Source organism: Salvelinus fontinalis, chromosome 23 (genome assembly GCF_029448725.1).
Source record: "Salvelinus fontinalis isolate EN_2023a chromosome 23, ASM2944872v1, whole genome shotgun sequence".
In the NCBI taxonomy this organism is placed as follows: Eukaryota; Metazoa; Chordata; class Actinopteri; order Salmoniformes; family Salmonidae; genus Salvelinus; species Salvelinus fontinalis.
In genome coordinates, this window is record NC_074687.1 from 41,978,326 (window position 1) to 42,000,693 (window position 22,368).

At 42.7% G+C, this 22,368-nt stretch overlaps 1 protein-coding gene across 3 annotated transcripts in view; it reads right to left on the minus strand.

Annotated features, from left to right (window-relative positions):
• The window catches only part of LOC129821350 (acid-sensing ion channel 4-A-like), a 110,354-nt gene continuing 87,986 nt past the window's right edge, over positions 1 to 22,368 (minus strand). The window contains exons 2-11 of one of the 3 annotated variants that reach the window (XM_055878944.1): positions 15,426 to 15,570; positions 14,819 to 14,946; positions 14,559 to 14,712; positions 13,717 to 13,770; positions 7,088 to 7,241; positions 6,483 to 6,574; positions 6,157 to 6,236; positions 5,587 to 5,694; positions 4,678 to 4,712; positions 3,424 to 3,525 (exon numbers count right to left, since the gene is read on the minus strand). In XM_055878944.1, coding sequence (XP_055734919.1) covers positions 3,510 to 3,525; positions 4,678 to 4,712; positions 5,587 to 5,694; positions 6,157 to 6,236; positions 6,483 to 6,574; positions 7,088 to 7,241; positions 13,717 to 13,770; positions 14,559 to 14,712; positions 14,819 to 14,946; positions 15,426 to 15,570 — 966 coding nt within the window. In that variant the 3' untranslated portion in view covers positions 3,424 to 3,509. Of the gene's footprint in view, positions 3,526 to 4,558; positions 4,713 to 5,586; positions 5,695 to 6,156; positions 6,237 to 6,482; positions 6,575 to 7,087; positions 7,242 to 13,716; positions 13,771 to 14,558; positions 14,713 to 14,818; positions 14,947 to 15,425; positions 15,571 to 22,368 lie in introns of all 3 variants that reach the window. The other 2 variants (XM_055878942.1, XM_055878943.1) reach the window with 2 other exon arrangements.

Below are 22,368 nucleotides of genomic sequence, written 5' to 3' on the forward strand. Positions count from 1 at the left end.
TTTTAATGTACCAATCTAAACTTTAATATTTGTACTTACCATAACATTTATAAAATGTGTTCTAACAGAAGAAACAGTTACAATAGCAGACTTCTGAACAAAATGTCTTCAGCATTCTCCTGTAAATCTTAGTGAATTTCCATTGGTGTCATACTGTTTGATAGAATTGCTCTGATCCGTTTGTCATCTTGAGCTGTCGACAGTGTGACGGTGCATGCTGCATTGCCATTTCACTCAATGAAACCCCTATTGCTGTCATGTGGAACATTCAGACCAAAATGAGAAATTCGCAATACACATTGTTATTACAGAGAATTGATTTTGATTGTGTGAATATACAGTATGTCAACAGTATTTGCGAAACTGAACAAGCAGAGAAGAGCGAAATTCAGGGAAAGAACGAGCAGAGTGGCAAATTTAATAATGGTAATGTACAGAATGTTGTCAACTGGGGGAAATCAAGCAAGGTCAACTCCAGCTCCACAGCCACCATTTAGTTCCACTGTAATATGCACAGATGTAATATTACATACCAAATTATTTCAGAATTCTATGGACACATTCTCAGACAAGCCAAACATGTATGCTATACACACAGGAAATCACAGGCCGACTCTGAGGCTTTCCTGTATCTATACATGCATGACCGCCTATACATGACAGTAACAAGTGAAGTCAAGCTTTACATTGATCATTTGACCCCACATGATCCCTAGTACAGCATCTTCTCAGTGTATGACCTGTCCTTCAGTGTTATTGATGACAGAGGAGAAACTTGGTATAGGGTGCCATCAGAGACCATGATTGGGAACTTTTGAAAATGTCATAGTGACACATGATTATGAATATTTTAAAAGCCATGTATGGCCCATGATTACTTAACATGGGCAAGAGTAGATTCTATTTACGCTGATGAATGGGTCATTTCATTGTGGACTTGTCAAACAAAGCACAGCTCGGAGCACTCAGCAGGGTTACCGATATTAAAGGCCCAGTGGGGTCAAAAATGAGAGTTTCCTGCGTTTTATATTTCCACACGGAGGCTGGAATAATACTGTGAAATTGTGAAAATGATGATAGTGCCCTTTTAGTGTAATGGCTGTTTGGAAAGACCGCCTGAAATTTCAGCCTGTTTTGGTGGGATGAAGTTTTGCCCTGCCTGGTGACATCAATTACTTCATAGACCAATAAGAAAGAGTTCCAAACCTCTCTGCCAATAACAGCTAGTTTTCCCCTCTCCACTCCCAAATTCTTGATTGAGAAATTCCTATTTGCTAAGAACCTTTTTCTTTATTTTTGACCATTTTAATTTAATCACAGGATGGTACTTAATTGTTATCCAAATGATTTGATACTGAGATAAAAACGGCTGATAAAATAATAAAAAGTTATATTCAAACATCTTCATCTGTTTATTTGATCATGTGCTGTAATGTGAGGTATAAATGAATAACCCAGCAAAATACAAAATCGTAAACCCGCAGTCGATTTTCAGATAGTAGTCAAAGTGATAGGCCTTTCACTGAGGCTGTTCTACACGGGAGTGGACAGCAGTTTTAGTCCAGGATAAACCTTTACTGTAACAAATTCACTATCTAAGCCAAGAGATTGTGCAGGAGACATAAAACGATTATTTTGGAAACAACTTTGCTTCCAACGGGGACTTATGGGAAAGGACTCTTCTGGCCCTTTCTTTAAATAGAGGCGCTCAGCTACTACAGACTGTGGAATGTGCTCAATTATGTGTATTATGATTCATCCATGTCAAGGGGATTCACAGCACAGCTTGTTGCTTGCTATTCATTGCCTTTTTGAATGCTGACCTAATATGGACACCGTAATTGTTGTAAGAACTTCACCCATGCCCAAGTCAGTAAATAAAATTAAAATAATGACAGTAATATTAACCATATCTATGTGCATTTTGTTGCTTGGAGCAAGACAATTCCAATCATCTTTCTGACTGGTTTCGCTAATAAACAAAAATACGTCAGTGTGATTACTACAATCATAACGGCTATATATATATTTTTTTATCATTTTCTCTAAAATATATAAATCAATTACAAAAAATAGTATTAGTGTTATATTAAATTAATCATTATCCATTTAAAACAGTGCTTTCTCTTTGTGTTCAGGTTGAACCTATGTAACTGTATAATGCTACTCTCTAAAACACCTTTCCCATAAACCAGACATGTCAATCTCTCCTGGCTCAAAGTAGAGGAGAGATTGACTTCCTCACTGCTTGCCTTTGTGAGAGGTATTGACGTGTTGAAAGCACCGAACTGTCTGTTCAAACATCTAATACACAGCTCAGACACCCATACATACCCCACAAGAAATGCCACCAGGGGTCTCTTCACAGTCCCAAAGTCCAGAACAGACTCTGGGAAACTCACAGTACTACATAGAGCCGTGACAACATGGAACTCTCTTCCACACCAAATAACTCAAGCGAACACTAAAATCAGATAAAACAACACCTCATGGCACAACGCGGACTGTGAAGAGCCACAAACACGTACACACAATCTAACACACTCACTCTACACACACACACACACATATTTGTAATGTGGTGTTGTGGATTTTATATTGTACATTTGTAATAAAAGAGTAATAATGTAATATATTGTATGATGTGTTTTATTTATCATTTAGGCTGTTGTGTTTGGTTGTGATGTAATTGTTTTTAACCCTGCTTGGACCCCAGGAAGAGTAGCTGCTACCTTGGCAGCAGCTAATGGGGATCCTAATAAATACTAAATAGTGTATAGCTGGTACGCAGTATGGGCCCTATCATCAAAGCGAGGGTAGTATGGTTTTAACACGCTAAAAGATCAATGTAATTCCTCTGATTTTGTTTGATATCTCAGTATAATGGTTCGATTGAATATGACCACCTGTGTTATACTCATCTTGTATACAATATAAAGGGGGAAATTAAATTAATTAAATAATTACATATTTTACAATGATTCAAAACAGTGAGCTGAGTGAGAACTTATTAAGAAAAGTACAGAAATCAAGATACTGGAGTTGAGTATAAATGAATCAAGATGGCTCAAAATGACATGCAGTCCTTGTCTTGTTCCCATGTGGTGACCATGTACCAAAATAACCAGTATAGAAATCGCAGAGTGGCCAGCTGTCAATTGGAGGAAGATCGAAGGTGGGCGTCTCCAGCTGGACAGTAATGTGGGGTCCAATCTGTGCCTACATACAAGTGGTCTGTTTGCAGCACAGGTTTGGTGTTCAACTTTGGCTGTAGCTTTTTCACTGGTGACAGCAAGAAATATATAGAACTGAGGTCCCAGGGTCTGTTTTGATGCCCGATCCAGCCCAGAGAGGACAACTTTTGTTGTCATCAGGATGGAAAGATGGCCACTGGCTTTAGCAGGCAAAGTCCTCAAACACTCCATGTGGCTGTCCTTGGTGGTGGGGGAGATGGTGGTTCGGTAGAATCGTATTGGCGTAAGCTCCTTCAGGATGACTTCTGGTCATGGTCATATCGCTGGACTCCTGGTGGCCACAAAGACCACAACACAATAAGATATACAAAATGGGCCAGTTTCCCAGACACAGATAAATATTAGTCTTGGACTAAGGGCTCTATTCAATTCGTATCGCAGAAGATCCACGTATACATTTTAAGGTCATTTCCAATTGAGCCAAAATATGCAGCGCTTACTGTGAATGCAGTCTCAGCGACCGCGAGTACATTAAGCATCTCTACTGATCGGTGTCCCACCCACGGGACGGTTGAGCTAATGTGCGCTAATGCAATTAGCATGAGGTTGTAAGTAACAAGAATATTTCCCAGGACATAGACATATCTGATATTGGCAGAAAGCTTAAATTCTTGTTAAACTCAATGAACTGTTCAATTTACAGTAGCTATTACAGTGAAATAATACCATGCTTTTGTTTGAGGAGAGTGCACAGTTATGAACATGAAAAGTTATTCATATTCCAATTAGGCACATTTGGGCAGTCTTAATCCAAAATGTTGACCAGAAATGCAATGTTTCATTGGATCAGTCTAAAACTTTGCACAGACATTGCTGCCAACAAGTGGCCAAAAACTAAATTGTGCTCGGGCTGGAATAATACATTATAACCTTTCTCTTGCATTAAAAAAATGACGGTACAAAAAAAAAACCAAAAAACGTTTTTTTTCTCCTTTGTATTTTTTTTTTATACCAGATCCAATGTGTTATATTCTCCTACATTAATTTCACATTTCCACAAACTGCAAAGTGCTTCCTTTCAAATGGTATCAAGAATATGCATATCCTTGCTTCAGGTCCTGAGCTACAGGCAGTTAGATTTGGGTATGTCATTTTAGGCAAAAATTTAAAAAAGGGGCGGATCCTTAAGAGGATCAATCGCTCTCTAAAGCAGATCTTCAGCGCTACGGATTGAATAGAGCCCTAAGAATGTTCAATGGATGCTTAGTCTGTGTCCGGGAAACTGGCCCTAACTGATGTACAGTTTAACATTGGCTCAATAAACCAAAATTACAATGCCTTTGAATAAACCAAAATGATAATACCTTTGATGTAATGGTAGATATTTCATGTAGATGATTTTTTTACATCAAGGGAAAATGGAGGATTTTGGATGATTTTATATGAACTCGAGAAGTAAATTTGTTCCTCATGAGAGAGGGACCTGGGTATTGGAGTTGCCTCTGGGGGGATGTAATCCTGTACAATGGGATAAAACAATATTTTTAACAGGAGACTAACCTGATGTCCTTGAGAAAGACATGCAGTGATATAGCTTGTAGTGATATATACAGATGTATAGTGATATAGCTTGTAGTGATATATAAAGATGTATAGTGATATAGCTTATAGTGATATATAAAGATTTGTAGTGACATATAAAGATTTGTAGTGATACATAAAGATGTATAGTGATATAGCTTATAGTGATATATGAAGATGATATATCAAGATTTGTATTGATACATAAAGATTTATAGTGATATATAAAGCTATAGCTTATAGTGATATATAAAGATGTATAGTGATATATAAAGATGTATAGTGATATAGCTTGTAGTGATATATAAAGATTCATAGTGATATAGCTTGTAGTGATACATAAAGATTTATAGTGATATAGCTTTAAGTGATATATGATGATGTATAGTGATATATATAGATTTATAGTGATATATAAAGATTTATAATGATATAGCTTGTAGTGATACATACATAGTTATAGTGATTTATAAATATTTATATTGATACATAAAGATTTATAGTGATATGTAAAGTGATATGTAAAGATTTATAGTGATATAGCTTATAATGACATTTAAAGATGTATAGTGATATATAAAGATGTATAGTGATATAGCTTGTAGTGATATATAAATATGTATAATGATATAGCTTGTAGTGATATTTAGATTGACAACCGTTGTGCCAAATTGTCGTACATCACGGCTAGAGTGAACTGAACAACCCCATTTTTAGGAGGTTCATTCTCCCTTCATGCACATACTGTAGATGTGTAGGCCCACAACATGCCTGATGCATCATGCCTACCCTCCACAAGCAACACACTCACCTTACTGGCTTTCATATCTTGCAGATCCACAGTTGCAACAGTGGTCGTCTGTTGTTTCTTCTCGTCCTTCGGTGGCCTCAGCAGACGCTGCAGCCTGTGCTTGATCACCTGCATGAAGGGATAGAAGAGAGAACGTCAGGAGTTCACTCCATCAGCACATCTGACATATCCCAGTGCTCAGCGAGCGGAGGCTATCCATATCATTAGCCTCGTATAACACGAGTGAATACATTCACGCTCGTAATTGACACATTAGCAGTGATCGGAGTCCTCACGTAAGAGTTGAAAAGGTCAAAGTCCCACTGACACTGATTAAGGCTGCCATTTTAGAATGGCGTCCTTGGGGTTTACAGACTAAGAACAGCTGGAATGTGTGTAGGGTTGTAAAATTCCAGTAACTTTCCCGAAATGTACAGGTATTACAGAAATCCCGGTTGGAATCGGGTGGGTATAAAGCAGGAAATCCGGAATCCTCCAACCAGAATTTCTGGGAAAAGTAACAGAATTTTGCAACCCCGAATGTGTCATCTTTTGTGAGCTTCATGCACATGCACATATAAGACAATGTACCTCGTAAACATAATCCAAAATTTCTAAGATTGTCAAAATACTGGCTCCAATGAACAAGCCCATCTGACCTCCAATGTCACCTGAAAAGAAAGACATCGTATTCAGATTCCTCCTTCTGGTATGGTTCCAGGTGATGCCAATGATTATTCATATTTCAAACCCATTATCTGATTCCAAATTCCATTTATTACTAGAGTCAAAGAACCACTGTCAGGCAGTTTCTATATTAAGACTCATCTTAAACCACATGACACACCAATTGTTGAAAACTTTGAATAAAGCAATGGCGAGAGAGAAAGGAGTCATGGCAGAAAAGAGAAACTCACCTAGTAAACCTGCAACATCGTATGCTTTTTTTTGTTCAATTGTTTCATAGTTAAGAGCCTCAAAGAAGATGTCCAACACCAGAAAGTTGTCTCTGGAGACGGAGAACATTTGAACATTAAGAAAAGATAACTGCATATGTTTATTATACGTTGTTATAACCAATAGTGAAGTGTTATGAAAAATAATACAACTTGCGCTTTCCTTTTAACCTCAACCACAGCACTATAATATTAACAGGATTATACGTCAAAACATATACTGTACCATGTCATTTTTATGGCCATCATAAATTGTCACGATGGCACTTTTATGCCTTAAAGCAATTAAAAGTAATCAAGTTAATGACTGTCAGATTATGGGGTCTTTAAGATTTTAACAGCATTGAGCAGTGAACATGAAAAGCATGGGCTGCGTCTGAAATAGCAACCTAGTACCCTACTTTTGACCAGGGTCCATAGGTCTCTGGTCAAAAGTAGTGCACTAAATATGAATAGGGCGACATTTAAGACACACATGATCTGTAGCCAACCCTTGAGGGTATCTCCATTTTCCAGCGCTGATCTCTTCCAGGTCTTAGTAATATAAATCGTCAAGTTAGATCTACCTGATATATTCCTCAGACTTGTCGTATTTCCTGGACAGGTAGCGAGCGGAGCCTTTGCTGGGGATCTTAACCATGGAGAGCTCCTTGCCGTAGCGGGTCAGGTTACATGGTGTCTCACAGGGACAGGTGTCCCCAGTGCTCTTCTGGAGAAGGGCTGAAACACAGAGCAGATTGTTACACCCTGGGTTTGCGACATAGCCTGGAACACAGAGCAGAGTGTTATAGCCTGGGTCTGGAACATAGCCTCGAACACAGAGCAGTGTGTTAGCCTGGCTCTAGGACACAGGTGTCAAACTCATTCCACGGGGGGCCGAGTGTCTGCGGGTTTTCGCTCCTCCCTTATACTTGATTGATGAATTAACATCACTAATTAGTTAGGAACTCCCCACACCTGGTTGTCTAGGGCTTTATTGAAAGGAAAAACCAAAAACCTGCAGACACTAGGCCCTCCGTGGAATGAGTTTGACACCCCTGCTCTAGGATATAGCTTGGGTCAGTAGGCCAGTCTAAAGCCAGGTGATCCTAAATGAGCTATAGGCTCCAGTGACGATAGAACAGCTGCCATGCACAAAGTGAGGCCCTTGTTCTCCTGCATGGGCACCATCAAATAGGATGCAGGTGTGTTTGGGTTCCATCTTTGCCTCCCTAATAACCACTGTTGATGTATTTCAGTTAGCAAGTTAAAGGGGAATTCTGTTACTTTTTATCCTCATATTCATTATCTCTAGTGTCTATGTGCTGGAGACAATGAATATGAAAATTGGTGGGATTTCCCTTTCATATAATTCAATGTCTACTAGTTTCAAGTTTTTATTGTCACATGTACTGTACTAGTACTGTGAAATGCCGTTCATGCTCTCTCTTTCCCAACAATGCAGTAGTTCTATTTAAAAAATGAAGTAGAGCAAAAAAAGAAGAACACGAAAGAGTAACTCATCTATGTACAGGGTTAGTTCCAGGGTCAGTGCTAATATCATATTTACAATGGGCAGGGGTACTGGAGTGATATGATTAGATATGTATAGGGGTAAGGTGACTAGGCATCAGCATATATGATAAACGGAGTAGCAGCAGCGTGTATGATATTTGAACGTGAGCGTGTGTGCGTATGTAGAGTCAGTATGAATATATGTGTGTGTGTGTGGGTGTGTGAGTGTGTAGAATGTGCTTAGAGTGAGCGTGCATAGAGACAGTGCAAAAATAAAAGAGTCCATGCAGATAGTCCGTGTAGCCATTTTGTTAGCTATTTAGCAGTCTCATGGCTTGGGGATAGAAAGCTGTTCACGAGCCTGTTGGTGTCATACTTGATGTTCTGATACTGCTTGTCGTGCGGAAGCAGAGAGAACAGTATATGGTTGGGGTGGCTGGAGTCTTTAACAATTTTCCGGGACTTCCTTTCAACACTGCCTGATAAAGAGGTCATGGATGTCAGGGAGGTCAGCCCCAGTGATGTACTGCCTGTCCGCACCACCCCTTGTAGCTCCATGCGATCGAGGGAAAGGTGCCGTTGCCATACCAAGCAGCGACGCGGCCAGTCAAGATGCTCTCAATGGTGCAGCTGTTGAACTTTTTAAGTATTGGATGGCCCATGCCAAATCTTTTCAAACTACTGAGGTGAAAGAGGCGTCTTCTTCATGACTGCTTGTATGTGGTATGTGGACCATTTTAAGTCCTTAGTGATTTGGACACAGAGGAACTTGAAGCGCTTGACCCACTCCACTGCAGCCCTGTCGATGTGAATGGGGGTGTGTTCGCTCCACTCCCGTTTCCTGTAGTACACGATCAGCTCCTTGGTCTTACTGACGTTGAGGTAGAGGTTGTTTTCCTGGCACCACACTGCCTGGTCACTGACTTCCACACTGCCAGGTCACTGACTCATTGTCGCTGGGGATCAGGTCTACCACCGTTGTGTCATCAGCAAACTTGATGGTATTGGAGTCGTGCGTGGCCATGCAGTCATGGGTGAACAGGGAGTAAAGGAGGAGACTAAGCACACATTCCTGTGGGCCCCCGTGTTCAGGGTCAGTGTGGCAGAGGTAATGTTACTACATGCTTAATATACTTGGCTATTTCATTGGGTGCACACGCTAACACATACAGTGCATTGACTTTTTCCACATTTTGTTACATTACAGCCTTATTCTAAAATGGATTAAATTGTTTTTTCCCCCCCTCGTCAATCTACACACAATACCCCATAATGACCAAGCAAAAAAAGTTTTTTAGAAATATCATATTTACATTTGTATTTAGACCCTTTTTTTTGGTACCCTTCACCAGGTCCGGTATCGGAGATCTACGGACCATTCAATCAACCTCATGTCTTTGTCACGTTCCTGACCTATTTCTGTTAGTTTGTTGTATGTGTTAGTTGGTCAGGAAATGAGTTTGGGTGGGCATTCTATGTTTTCTGTTTCTATGTTGGTTTAGGGTTGCCTGGTATGGCTCTTAATTAGAGGCAGGTGTTTGGCGTTCCTCTAATTGAGAGTCATATTTAGGTAGGTTGTTTCACAGTGTTCGTTGTGGGTGGTTGTCTCCTGTGTCAGTGTTTGTCGCACCATAAGGGACTGTTCGTTTTTTTTTTTGTACATCGTCATTTTGTGTAGTCTAGTTTTTCCCTGTTCGTGCGTGCTTCGTGTTTATGTGAGTTCTTCGTCCAGGTCTGTCTACACCGTTTGTTGTTTTGTTAGTTTATAGTCGAGTTTGTGTCTTCGTGTTTTCTTTAAATAAATTATGTGTTCACAACCCGCTGCGCCTTGGTTCCATCACTACTCCTCCTTTTCGGTTGAAGAGGAGGAGGACCACCATTACAGAACCACCCACCAATCCAGAATCAAGCAGCGAGGAAATCGGAGGAAGGGACAGCGCAAGAAGGAGGAATGGACTTGGGAGGATGTTTTGGACGGGAAAGGTTGCTACACATGGGAGGAGATCCTGGCTGGAAGGGATCGCCTCCCATGGGAACAGCTGGAGGCACTGAGGAGAGCAGAGGCAACCAGAGAAGGGAACCGGAGTTATGAGGGGATGCTTCTAGCACGGAAGCCCGAAAAGCCCGTGAGTACCACCCAGGCTAACCGTGGAGAGCGGGAGTACGGGCAGACACCGTGTTACGCAGTAGAGCACACGGTGTCCCCTGTACGTGTGCATAGCCCAGTGCGGGTTATTCCACCTCCCCGCACTGGTAGGGCTAGATTGGGCATTGAGCCAAATGTCATGAAGCCGGCCCTACATATCTGGCCACCACTACGTCTCCTTGGGCCGGCTTACATGGCACCAGCCTTACGCATGGTGTCCCCGGTTCGCCTACATAGCCCGGTGCGGGTTATTCCACCTCCCCGCACTGGTCGGGCGACGGGGAGCATTCAGCCAGGTAAGGTTGGGCAGGCTCGGTGTTCAAGGGAGCCAATACGCCTGCACGGTCCGGTATAGGCTTCCAGTGCGTTTTCAGAGCTCTGTTCCTCCTCCATGCACTCTCTCTATGGTGCGTGTCTCCAGCCCGGTGCCTCCAGTTCTGGCACCACGCACTAAGCCACCTGTGCGTCTCCAGAGCCCTGTACACACTGTTCCTGATGTGCGTGCACTCAGCCCGGTGCCACCAGTGCCGGTACCACGCACAAGGCCTATAGTGCGCTTTGAGAATTCAGTGTGCCCTGTCCCTGCTCCCCGCACTAGGCTTGAAGTGCGTGTCTCCAGTCCGGTGCCTCCAGTTCCGGCACCACGCACCAGGCCTACATTGCGTCTCAGCCGGCCAGAGTCTGCCGTCTGCCCAACGGCGCATGAACTGCCCGTCTGCCATGAGCCTGCAAAGCCGCCCGTCTGCCATGAGCCTGCAAAGCTGCCCGTCTGCCATGAACCTACAGAGCCTTCCGCCAGACAGGAGCCGCTAGAGCCTTCCGCCAGACAGGAGCAGCCAAAGCGTTTCGCCAGACAGGATCAGTCTGAGCCATCCGTCTCCGCAGCGCCATCTGAGCCATCCGTCTCCGCAGCGCCATCTGAGCCATCCGTCTCCTCAGCGCCATCTGAGCCATCCGTCTCCTCAGCGCCATCTGAGCCATCCGTCTCCCCAGCGCCATCTGAGCCATCCGTCTCCCCAGCGCCGTCTGAGCCATCCGTCTGTCCCGAGCCATTAGAGCCGCCCGTCTGTCCCGAGCCGTCAGAGCCGTTAGTCAGTCAGGAGCCGCTAGAGCCATTCGTCAGTCAGGATCTGCCAGAGCCGCCAACCAGACAGGATCTGCCAGAGCCGCCAACCAGACAGGATCTGCCAGAGCCGCCAACCAGACAGGATCTGCCAGAGCCGCCAACCAGACAGGATCTGCCAGAGCCGCCAACCAGACAGGATCTGCCAGAGCCGTCAGTGAGCTATGAGCGTCCAGAGCCGTCAGCCAGCCATGAGCGTCCAGAGCCGTCAGCCAGCCATGAGCGTCCAGAGCCGTCAGCCAGCCATGAGCGTCCAGAGCCGTCAGCCAGCCATGAGCGTCCAGAGCCGTCAGCCAGCCATGAGCGTCCAGAGTCGTCAGCCAGTCATGAGCTGTCCCTCAGCCCAGAGCGGCTATTTATCTAGAACTGCCCCTCAGTCCAGAGCTGTCTCTCTGTCCGGAGCTGCCTTTCAGTCCGGAGTTGCCCCTCTATCCTGAGCTACCTCTCTATCCTGAGCTACCTCTCTATCCTGAGCTATCCCTCTGTCCTGAGCTATCCCTCTGTCCAGAGCTATCCCTCTGTCCTGAGCTATTGTAGGGGGAGAGGTAAGCTGGGATTGACTATGGTGGGGTGGGGACCTCGCCCTGAGCCTGAGCCACCACCGTGGTCAGATGCCCACCCAGACCCTCCCCTAGACTTTGTGCTGGTGCGCCCGGAGTTCGCACCTTATGGGGGGGGTTATGTCACGTTCCTGACCTATTTCTGTTAGTTTGTTGTATGTGTTAGTTGGTCAGGACGTGATTTTGGGTGGGCATTCTATGTTTTCTGTTTCTATGTTGGTTTAGGGTTGCCTGGTATGGCTCTTAATTAGAGGCAGGTGTTTGGCGTTCCTCTAATTGAGAGTCATATTTAGGTAGGTTGTTTCACAGTGTTCGTTGTGGGTGGTTGTCTCCTGTGTCAGTGTTTGTCGCACCATACGGGACTGTTCGGTTTGTTTTTTGTACATCGTCATTTTGTGTAGTCTATTTTTTCCCTGTTTGTGCGTGCTTTGTGTTTATGTGATTTTGTCGTCCAGGTCTGTCTACACCGTTTGTTGTTTTGTTAGTTTATAGTCGAGTTCGTGTCTTCGTGTTTTCTTTAAATAAATTATGTGTTCACAACCCGCTGCGCCTTGGTTCCATCACTACTCCTCCTTTTCGGTTGAAGAGGACCACCGTTACAGACTTGGTTTTTGCTCTGACATTTACTGTCAACTGTGGGACCCTATATAGACAGGTTCGTGCCTTTCCAAATCATGTCAAATCAATTGAAATTACCACAGATGATGATCATTGGAAATAGGATACACCTGAGCTCAATTTCGAGTCTCATAGCAAAAGGGTCTGAATAGTTATGTAAATAAGGTATTTCTGTTTTTCTTTTTTAATACATTTGCACCCCAAAAAATTTGACATGTGTTTGCTTTGTCTTTATGGGTTATTATGTGTAGATGGATGAGAAAAAAATATAATTTAATCCATTTTAGAATAAGGCTGTAATGTAACAAAATGTGGAAAAAGTCAAGGGGTCTGAATACTTTCCGAATGCACTGTACATGCATGAACATTTTCTCATTCACAGCGATAAAAACAAATATTTGCACAATCAGAAAGAAACTCACATGCTACATAAACATAGACCACAATACATGGCTTACTCCAGCATCCCTCTTTTCAAGACAAAATTAAATTCAGTTGGACAAAATGGCCAGTGTCTATGACCTGATAACAGTAATTCCAATTTTATAACTCTATAAGAGTAATGAGGTTATTTGTATGCAGGGGCAACACATAATCTATTCTTGGACTGAGGCACACAAAAAAATCAACTATACAATACAAATATATAAATAATGTTTTAAGTTATTACCTTTCACAATGGGTGAATTTATTCTGATTATTTGAGTGGAGACTATAACCGATATAAATATGAACAGTTCTTGTAAGATATATCTAGATTTAGCTCACCCACCCATTAAATGGGCTTGGATTCTTTTTGAAGAAGATGATAATTAAATGTCTGGCTTATTAGGCTTGAAAATCCTAATTGTACTAATATATCTCTCATCACACAATAAAGCGTCTCTTTTATGACCGTCATAATATCTTTGAGACAAGGCACCTCTGCACAGAGATAACCCGAACCAGCCAGTGGGGAGTCGGCCCCACCGTATGGAGTTGGTTCGGTGAAGGAATATCAATGTATTGTGAAAGCTCCAACGAGAAGTTGAGTAAGGATTTGGGTAACATCGGTGTCACTCACAGCTTGCGCATTTCCTTATCCTACAATTGACATATCAACATGGAGGCAATTTCATTTTGAAATCTTTACCCAGGCTATCTCCACCCATACACTGAAACCCAATATTTCCTTATAAAGTGAGTCAACATTCTGAGTTACTGATTTCACTGTCGTTTTACTCTATTATAATAGAAAATAAAAACATTTCTTACCAAGCGCCTTGTCAACACACTTGATGTTACTGGGAGTGCAGATATCGGCAGTTCCTGGAGTACAAAACATGAAATGAGTTTGATCAATCAAAAACAAAATGGCCACCACCCGTATCTCTGCCAACATGGACAATTCTCATTGAGAACAGAACACTAGCTTATCATTCATCTACGAACGCAGACATGTGAAGATGAGTTCCAGGGATAGGGTGTCCGCCTCTGATTGCATCGAGAAATGGAGCACCGGGGCCCCACCCCAAAGGCATATTTAGAAAGTCTAAAAACCAATCAACGATTTACCTTCTCACCGTGACAAACACAGCGCAGGGGGAACTAACGATAGGAATTCATCAGGAGCACAATTAATCGCGGGAAATATGTGTGGCAACGCAGATGACAAAATGTTCTTTGAGTTAATGTTTTGAGGACAGTCGCCTTTCCAATTTGCATTAGGGAAGATTGATTTGGTGACATTAAAGTCGGGGGCACAGAGGAGCAGAGTCGTCATTATGATCAGGGTAGCAGGAATGCACAGGAAATCTTTCACCATATTTTCAATGGAGAGAGGTCAGGTGTGTCTGTACAGGGGATTTTCATCAAGGAATTAAAAGAAGCAGATTGGTATACCACATAGGACTCAATTCATGCCTAGACATACATATTGACACAGTATGTGAACATGAAATGGTTAACAGGGGAAAATATCTAATATCAGTGACCCACTGGTTGAATCAACGTTGTTTCCACGTAATTCCAATGAAATTAGGTTGAACCAACGTGGAATAGATGTTGGATGGATGTCTGTGCCATGTAGGGAGTGAAGTTTACAGTAGACTACTTACCGGGCATGTGCACCATCCTGCAGTTGCACTCCCGGAGCACCTCCTTAGTTTCGCAGCGCAGGCGGCAGGCACTGATGCTGTAGGTGTCGTATCCTGGGATCATCTGGTCACTGGTGGAGCGGCAGTTCCCCCAGGGCTGGGGCAGGTAGGTCAGCTAAGCACAGAGTGATTGATTAGAGCCGTGTCTGAGCCACAGGGAGGAGAAGTGGGTAAAGTACTGAGGGGGTGGTAATCTGGGAGAAAGCAGTGCCGGGGCCTACCCTTTGTTCCTGACATGAAACAAAGGTCTGGAATCCCGGGGAGACTCCGAAGCCCAGCTGGTGGATGTAGGGAGGCTCATCCTGGCTGTGGATCTGCACGCGGATCCCTGCCTCTAACGACGTCTCATCTTTCGGGATAAAAGAGGCACGCGCAGGCAGTACAAAGACACACATACAGAGTGGATTCATTCAGCCTTTTATTCATCAATCCTAGGGGAGGGCTAATTTTCACTACGCCTATCTCAGTCATGAGAAAAATGAGACACTGACAATGTGCGTGTGCGTGTGCGTGTGCGTGTGAGTGTGCCTGTGTGTGCCTGTGTGTGTGTGTGTGTGTGTGTGTGTGTGTGTGTGTGTGTGTGTGTGTGTGTGTGTGTGTGTGTGTGTGTGTGTGTGTGTGTGTGTGTGTGTGTGTGTGTGTGTATAGTATATGACTAACAGCGCTGTCAACAGATGTATCCCTTCCAGTAATCATTTTACGAAAACATTATTCAGGATGGTGGTGCCATTGCAAGAATGTATCGCTAGGGTCCCATACAAACATGATTCAGAGATTTATGACAACAGAAACAGGATCCCGCAACATCACATAAGATTTATGGCTTACTTGTCTCTTTCCAGATGGGGAGATACTCGTCCTGTTGAATATCCAACATAATCTCCAGGCCATTTCCCATTCCACCTTGCTTGGTTTTCCTGGACGTCGACTTGTTCCCGTTGAAAGTATAACATTTTCCATATCTGGTGTAGACCTACAGGAGAATATGTTCATATCAGAAATGTCACAATAAACATGCCAATATCCATCTCTACTATGACAGACATACTCGTGAGGTGTCGTAATGAAGTTGAAGATATGGCCTGGAAAATGAACAAGATTGTCTACGTGGTTTACATTCTCTGTCTGTAATAAACCTAGGAGATGTATTTTGAGGGGAGAGTTATATACCAACAGTCTTGATCTTTACTGATAAAAACATATCAAAAACACAAATTGTAACTTATACCTATATTTTGCATACTTACTGTATGACTACGATGAAATTATCCATTCAGGATTCCACAGAAATCCACAAAAATCCTTTTAATCTATGTGAATAAGAAAATATAAAAAAACAGAAGCATTTGAAACTGATGTACAATATCATTCGAAAGCTTGACAGCAGCCTTTTAAGAAGTGAATTTTCTTTGTTTATGGGCCTCATCTCACTACAGTACAAGCCAAAGTGACACATGTCTATTATTTTGACTTGACACCGTAAACCTTGTGAAATGAAAGAATGAAAGATGAGAAAATCACATGACAAACAAGATGAGCAGATGAGACAGCGGGGTTGACAGTAAAATAACAATGGTGTCAAATCCAGAATGTTTCTGTAAAAACAAGCCTGTTGTTACTTCAATATCACCCCACTTAGAGTTGCATAATTCCAGTAACTTTATCAAAATGCCCTGGTTTTCCAGAAATAGCAGATGGAAGATTCCCGGAACAGGAGGGAATAAACAGGAAATCCAGAAATCCTGGGAATTATCAGAATTTTGCAACCCTAGGCACAAGCCTTATAATGACTGGTGTGACGACTAAATTAGGGACAAAAATGAGACAACACTGATAGTTACACACAAATTAAAGCCACGGTTGAGCTATAAAACCTGTACACTGTCATCTGGCTCTGCAGCTGGCTGTTGTACACCATCCATAACAGTCATTAAGACCAGTTTTGTTGTTGTTTGACTCCCAGATTGCCCCTTTAAGCACAAATCAAAGTTTATTGGTCGCCTACACAGATTTGCAGATGTTATCGCGCGTGCAGCGAAATGCTTATACAGGCGCTTACAGTTGAAGTCGGTAGTTTACATACACTTTAGTTTGGAGTCATTAAAGCTCATTTTTCAACCACTCCACAAATTTCTTGTTAACAAACTATAGTTTTGGCAAGTCGGTTAGGACATCTACTTTGTGTATGACACAAGTAATTTTTCCAGCAATTGTTAACAGACAGATTATTTCACTTAGTAATCACTGTATCACAATTCCAGTGGGTCAGAAGTTTACAAACACTAAGTTGACTGCGCCTTTAAACAGCTTGGAAAATTCCAGAAAATGAAGTACATCAACAGGTACACCTCCAATTGACTCAAATTATGTAAATTAGACTATCAGAAGCTTCTAAAGCCATGACATCATTTAAGTCAATTGGAGGTGTACCTACATTTAACATTTACATTTAAGTCATTTAGCAGACGCTCTTATCCAGAGCGACTTACAAATTGGTGCATTCACCTTATGATATCCAGTGGAACAACCACTTTACAATAGTGCATCTAACTCTTTTAAGGGGGGGGGGGGTTGGAAGGATTACTTTAACCTATCCTAGGTATTCCTTAAAGAGGTGGGGTTTCAGGTGTCTCCGGAAGGTGGTGATTGACTCCGCTGACCTGGCGTCGTGAGGGAGTTTGTTCCACCATTGGGGTGCCAGAGCAGCGAACAGTTTTGACTGGGCTGAGCGGGAACTGTACTTCCTCAGAGGTAGGGAGGCGAGCAGGCCAGAGGTGGATGAACGCAGTGCCCTTGTTTGGGTGTAGGGCCTGGTCAGAGCCTGAAGGTACGGAGGTGCCGTTCCCCTCACAGCTCCGTAGGCAAGCACCATGGTCTTGTAGCGGATGCGAGCTTCAACTGGAAGCCAGTGGAGAGAGCGGAGGAGCGGGGTGACGTGAGAGAACTTGGGAAAGTTGAACACCAGACGGGCTGCGGCGTTCTGGATGAGTTGTAGGGGTTTAATGGCACCTGTTGATGTATTTCAAGGCCTACCTTCAAACTCAGTGCCTCTTTGCTTGACATCATGGGAAAATCAAAAGAAATCAGCCAAGACCTCAGAAAAATAATTGGAGATCTCCACATGTCTGGTTCATCCTTGGGAGCAATTTACAAACGGCTGAAAGGTACCACGTTCATCTGAACAAACAATAATACGCAAGTATAAACACCATGGGACCACGCAGCCATCATACCGCTCAGGAAGGAGACGCGTTCTGTCTCCTAGAGATCAACATACTTTGGTGCCGAAGTGCAAATCAATCCCAGAACAAAAGCAAATGACCTTGTGAAGATGCTGGAGGAAACAGGTACAAAAGTATCTATATCCAAAGTAATACGGGTCCTATATCGACATAACCTGAAAGGACGTACAGCAAGGAAGAAGCCACTGCTCCAAAACTGCCATAAAAAGCCAGACTACGGTTTGCAACTCCACATGGGGACAGAGATTGTACTTTTTGGAGAAATGTCCTCTGGTCTGATGAAAGAAAAATAGAACTGTTTGGCCATAATGACCATCGTTATGTTTGGACGAAAAAGGGGGTGGCTTGCAAGCCGAAGAACACCATCCCAACCGTGACGCATGGGGGTGGCAGTATCATGTTGTGGGGGTGCTTTGCTGCAGGAGGGACTGGTGCACTTCACAAAATAGATGGCATCATGAGGCAGGAAAATGATGTGGATATATTGAAGCAACATCTCAAGACATCAGTTAGGAAGTTAAAGCTTGGTCGCAAATGAGTTTTCCAAATGGACAATGACCCCAAGCATACTTCCAAAGTTGTGGCAAAATGGCTTCAGGACAACAAAGTCAAGGTATTGGAGTGGCCATCAAAGCCTTGACCTCAATCCTATAGAAAATGTGTGGGCAGAACTGAAAAAAGCGTGTGCGAGCAAGGAGGGCTACAAACCTGACTCAGTTACACCGGCAGCTCTGTCAGGAGGAATGGGACCAAATTCACCCAACTTATTGTGGGAAGCTTGTGGAAGGCTACCCGAAACGTTTGACCAAGTTAAACAATTTAAAGGCAATGCTACCAAATACTAGTTGAGTGTATGTAAACTTCTGCCCCACTGGGAATGTGATGAAAGAAATACACGCTGATATAAATCATTCTCTGTACTATTATTCTGACATTTCACATTCTTAAAATAAAGTGGGGATCCTAACTGACCTAAGACAGGGAACCTTTACTAGGATTAAATGTCAGGAATTATGAAAAACTGAGATGAAATGTATTTGGATAAGGTGTACGTAAACTTCCGACTTCAACTGTATTACCAAACTGGGATGTTTACTAAAACATAGTACACACCTACCATACGGTTCCTTTGACAGAAAAAAAGTCAACATTTCAAATCTACTGTATGATCGTACAGTAAATGGGTACACATATAGAATATGTAGCCTAGTACGTAGGAACAAAACAATGTTGTCAAATGATTCAAAGGCATACAGTTTAATTGTGGCTAAACCAATAGTGTATGAAGAGAACAATGGTGTGCAAGCCGCCCTCTTTGACTGACATGTGCTGTTAGTGTAAATTGGTTTAATCTGTGGAAGGCTGGCACAGAGCAAGCAGAGAAGGTAAGCTGTACCTATCATTGATTTCGCCTGCTTCATTGACATACTTAAGCCTCCACCGCTGCACTCAATCTGATCCAGCAGGCTACAGCGGTAGAGGGATTCAAGTTTAGAAATGTAAAAAAAGAAAAAAAAAGTAAGAATACTCTCTTACAGAGAGTCCCCGAGTTCTGCTCTAAAACTTTGGCTGTTTTGAGAATGCCGGGGTGTTCACAAATGATGTCCCCAGAGAGCAAGGGATGTTTTCCCATCATCTCAGCCTGGAAATCGTTGCTGGCAGAGCCTCCACTGATTCATTTCTCAGCTTTAGAGCCTCTCTCTCGTCGCTCCAGGAGTCTGTGTGATTGATGGTGCATTTTCTCCGTGTTACATCTCGCACCAAATTTAGCAAAGTAACAGCTCTGACTTTGTCAATTCCAAGGAGGAACAAAGTATCCTCAAATCACACTGAGGGAGTTCTAAAAGAATCCCTCAAAGGCATCTATAGCTATACACCTTTAAGGTAAACCATGCTGTGGACTAGTGTTCTTGGTAACTTTTAATGAATGTAATAGATAGGTACATTCATGACAAAACTTCTACAATGTTCTCTGTCAAGGTATTGGTTATATTTAACAGATAACCCTGTAAGCCAGATGTCCAGTGACACAAATTTCCTAGGTGGCAAAGGTCCGGATGCATATCGTACTTTATCAGCGTTGTGGTACAGCGTAGGAACAAACACAGTCGTCTACGACTTAGGAAACATGTTGTTACATAAAATGTACATTAAAAACATTCAATCAGACAAGACACATTTGAATTAATTACAACTTTTTTTCTTCAGACTGTAAACATGTGCATCATTGCATCAACTTTGCTGAAGACCAAAAGTGATAATTGAAACGTGGCATAATTGTCTATGCAAAAAAAGTGTACTGTGAACCATTGTAGATGGTCTTTGAATAAAAAACAAACACATTTAAATTAAATTAAATGCATGTTTTCTGGAGAACAAAGGAGAGTTTAACACAAATAACAATTTGAATGTCTCTATGGGACGTGCAAACTTAATGTAGAAGTCACTCTGGGCCTTGCATCAATGAGAGAAATGACACTTTCTGTCTCTGTCTCCTTTGGCACAAATGGTGTGAGAGCAACTTGAGACACTGGTGCCGTTGTTCATTGCTGAACATAGAGCGGTATTTGTTTTAATAAAGTTAATTGTGGAGAAAGCTGATTCACAGCTGTATGTGGAGCCAAACATGGGCAGGATGTATAGTGCCAGTTTCTTGAGAACAGGGACATCAGCTGCAGGCACCATCTTTCCCCAGAAAATAACAGGGTCACAGTCACCAGTCTGCTCCTTCAAAGACACATTTTCTTGCAGCTCAATCAACTCCATTTGCAGTGAGGCAACATCTACCCATCTGAAGATCTGTTTTGCTTCTTCTGACAACTTTGTCACATTTGTGACCAAGAAGGGGTTCTGGATGAGCAGCAGCAGTTTTCTTCCAACAGTGAAGTCATCAAAGCGAGCCTTGAAGTTTTCCATCAGCTTCTGGATGAAATCAACATGGTTTGGGAACATCTTTGTCTCCCTGCATTTGCACCAGAAGATTGGGGAAGTGGACAAGTTCTCCCTGGAGATCATTCTTGAAAAGCTCCAATTTCTTCTGGAAAACCCGGGACTGCCGTTATCATATCACACACTGTGTTGTGCCATCCCTGCAGTTTAACATTCAGTTAATTAAGGTGTGCTGTAATGTCTGTCAAAAATGCAACTGTTCCCATCTTCTCCTTATCTTCCAAAAACTCCAAACACTGAGTTGCCTTGTCACTCTTTCGCTCTGATAAGAAAGCTTTGATTTCTTCCTGAATGGCCCAAAAGTGTTCCAAAACCCTGCCTTTGCTGAGAAATCTGACATTGTTGTGCAGTAGTAAGTCAGCAAAATTGGCGTTGACCTCTGTCAGAAAGCCTTGTAGAAGGCGGTGTTGTAGGGATGATGTTGCTCTCAAAAAAATGGCTAAGTTTCATTATCGTTGTCATGACCTCAGGATTCTCTTTTCCCAGACTGGCACACAGAACAGATTGATGGATGATGCAGTGGTATGATGTCAGGTCAGGGTGGTCCTCCTTCAAATGTGCAACCAGTCCCCTCCCTCTTCTTATCATGGCTGGAACTCCATCTGTGACGATGGAGACCACAGACTTCAGATCTATCCTGCTTTTTGTCTTTGATGGCCTTTGATGGCCTCATGGGATATCCTCTCCCCGTGTGTGTGTGTGCTTCTAGATTTGTTAAGCCCAACAGCTCCCCACAGAATTCCTTCTTTGTTTCATTATAAAATATGAGAAACACCAGAAGCTGGGCATTATCAGTGTTATCTGTTGATTCATCCACAGCTAATGACATGCATGGTGAATTCTGAATGGCCTCATCAAGTTGTGAAGTTATTAAATCTTCAGCTAATATTTCAGCTCCCCTCATTGCTGTGAAATCTGACAGTGAGCTCTGTTTGATATTTTCCCTGAGCTCATATTTTTGTTAACCTTCAAGCAGAGTGTCAGCAACTTCACACATGCCTTCTTTAACCATCTCAGCAGTAGATATTTTTTTGGGGGGGAGGGTCCCCAAAACCCAAGATATTCCTCAGTGAACACTCCATTGCATGTTGTTGGTCTGTCAGGCAATTGACAAGGACTTTGGTGGGCCTCTCATATTGGGATTTGAGTTGATTAATCTGTTTGTTCTCACCTTCGTGTTCAGTGGATACGTCTCATCCAAATTTCTTGGGGTCATAATCGCGCTTAACATTGGCACTTTTCACGAGGGTTACGGACTCGCTGCATATCAAGCACATTGGTTTTGTGCTAGTTGCGGTGAGAGTTAGTATATACTTTTCCGTCCACTCATCTTTGAATATACAGTTTTCAGCGTCAACTATTTTATTATTTATTTAAAAAGTACTAAGCTCCTGCTATCTGTGGCATTAACAGTTGAACCTCGGTCAAATCTTTCTGTTTCTTTCTGCCTGCTTATCCCAAGTTTCTGCAGAGGATATTTGCATTGAAGTTATTGGGTAAGACGCGGCCTCTTGTATTTGCATTTAACCATGCGATTGGATTAGACGAGTTAGAGAGGCCGGGTTGATTTTTAAAAGCTG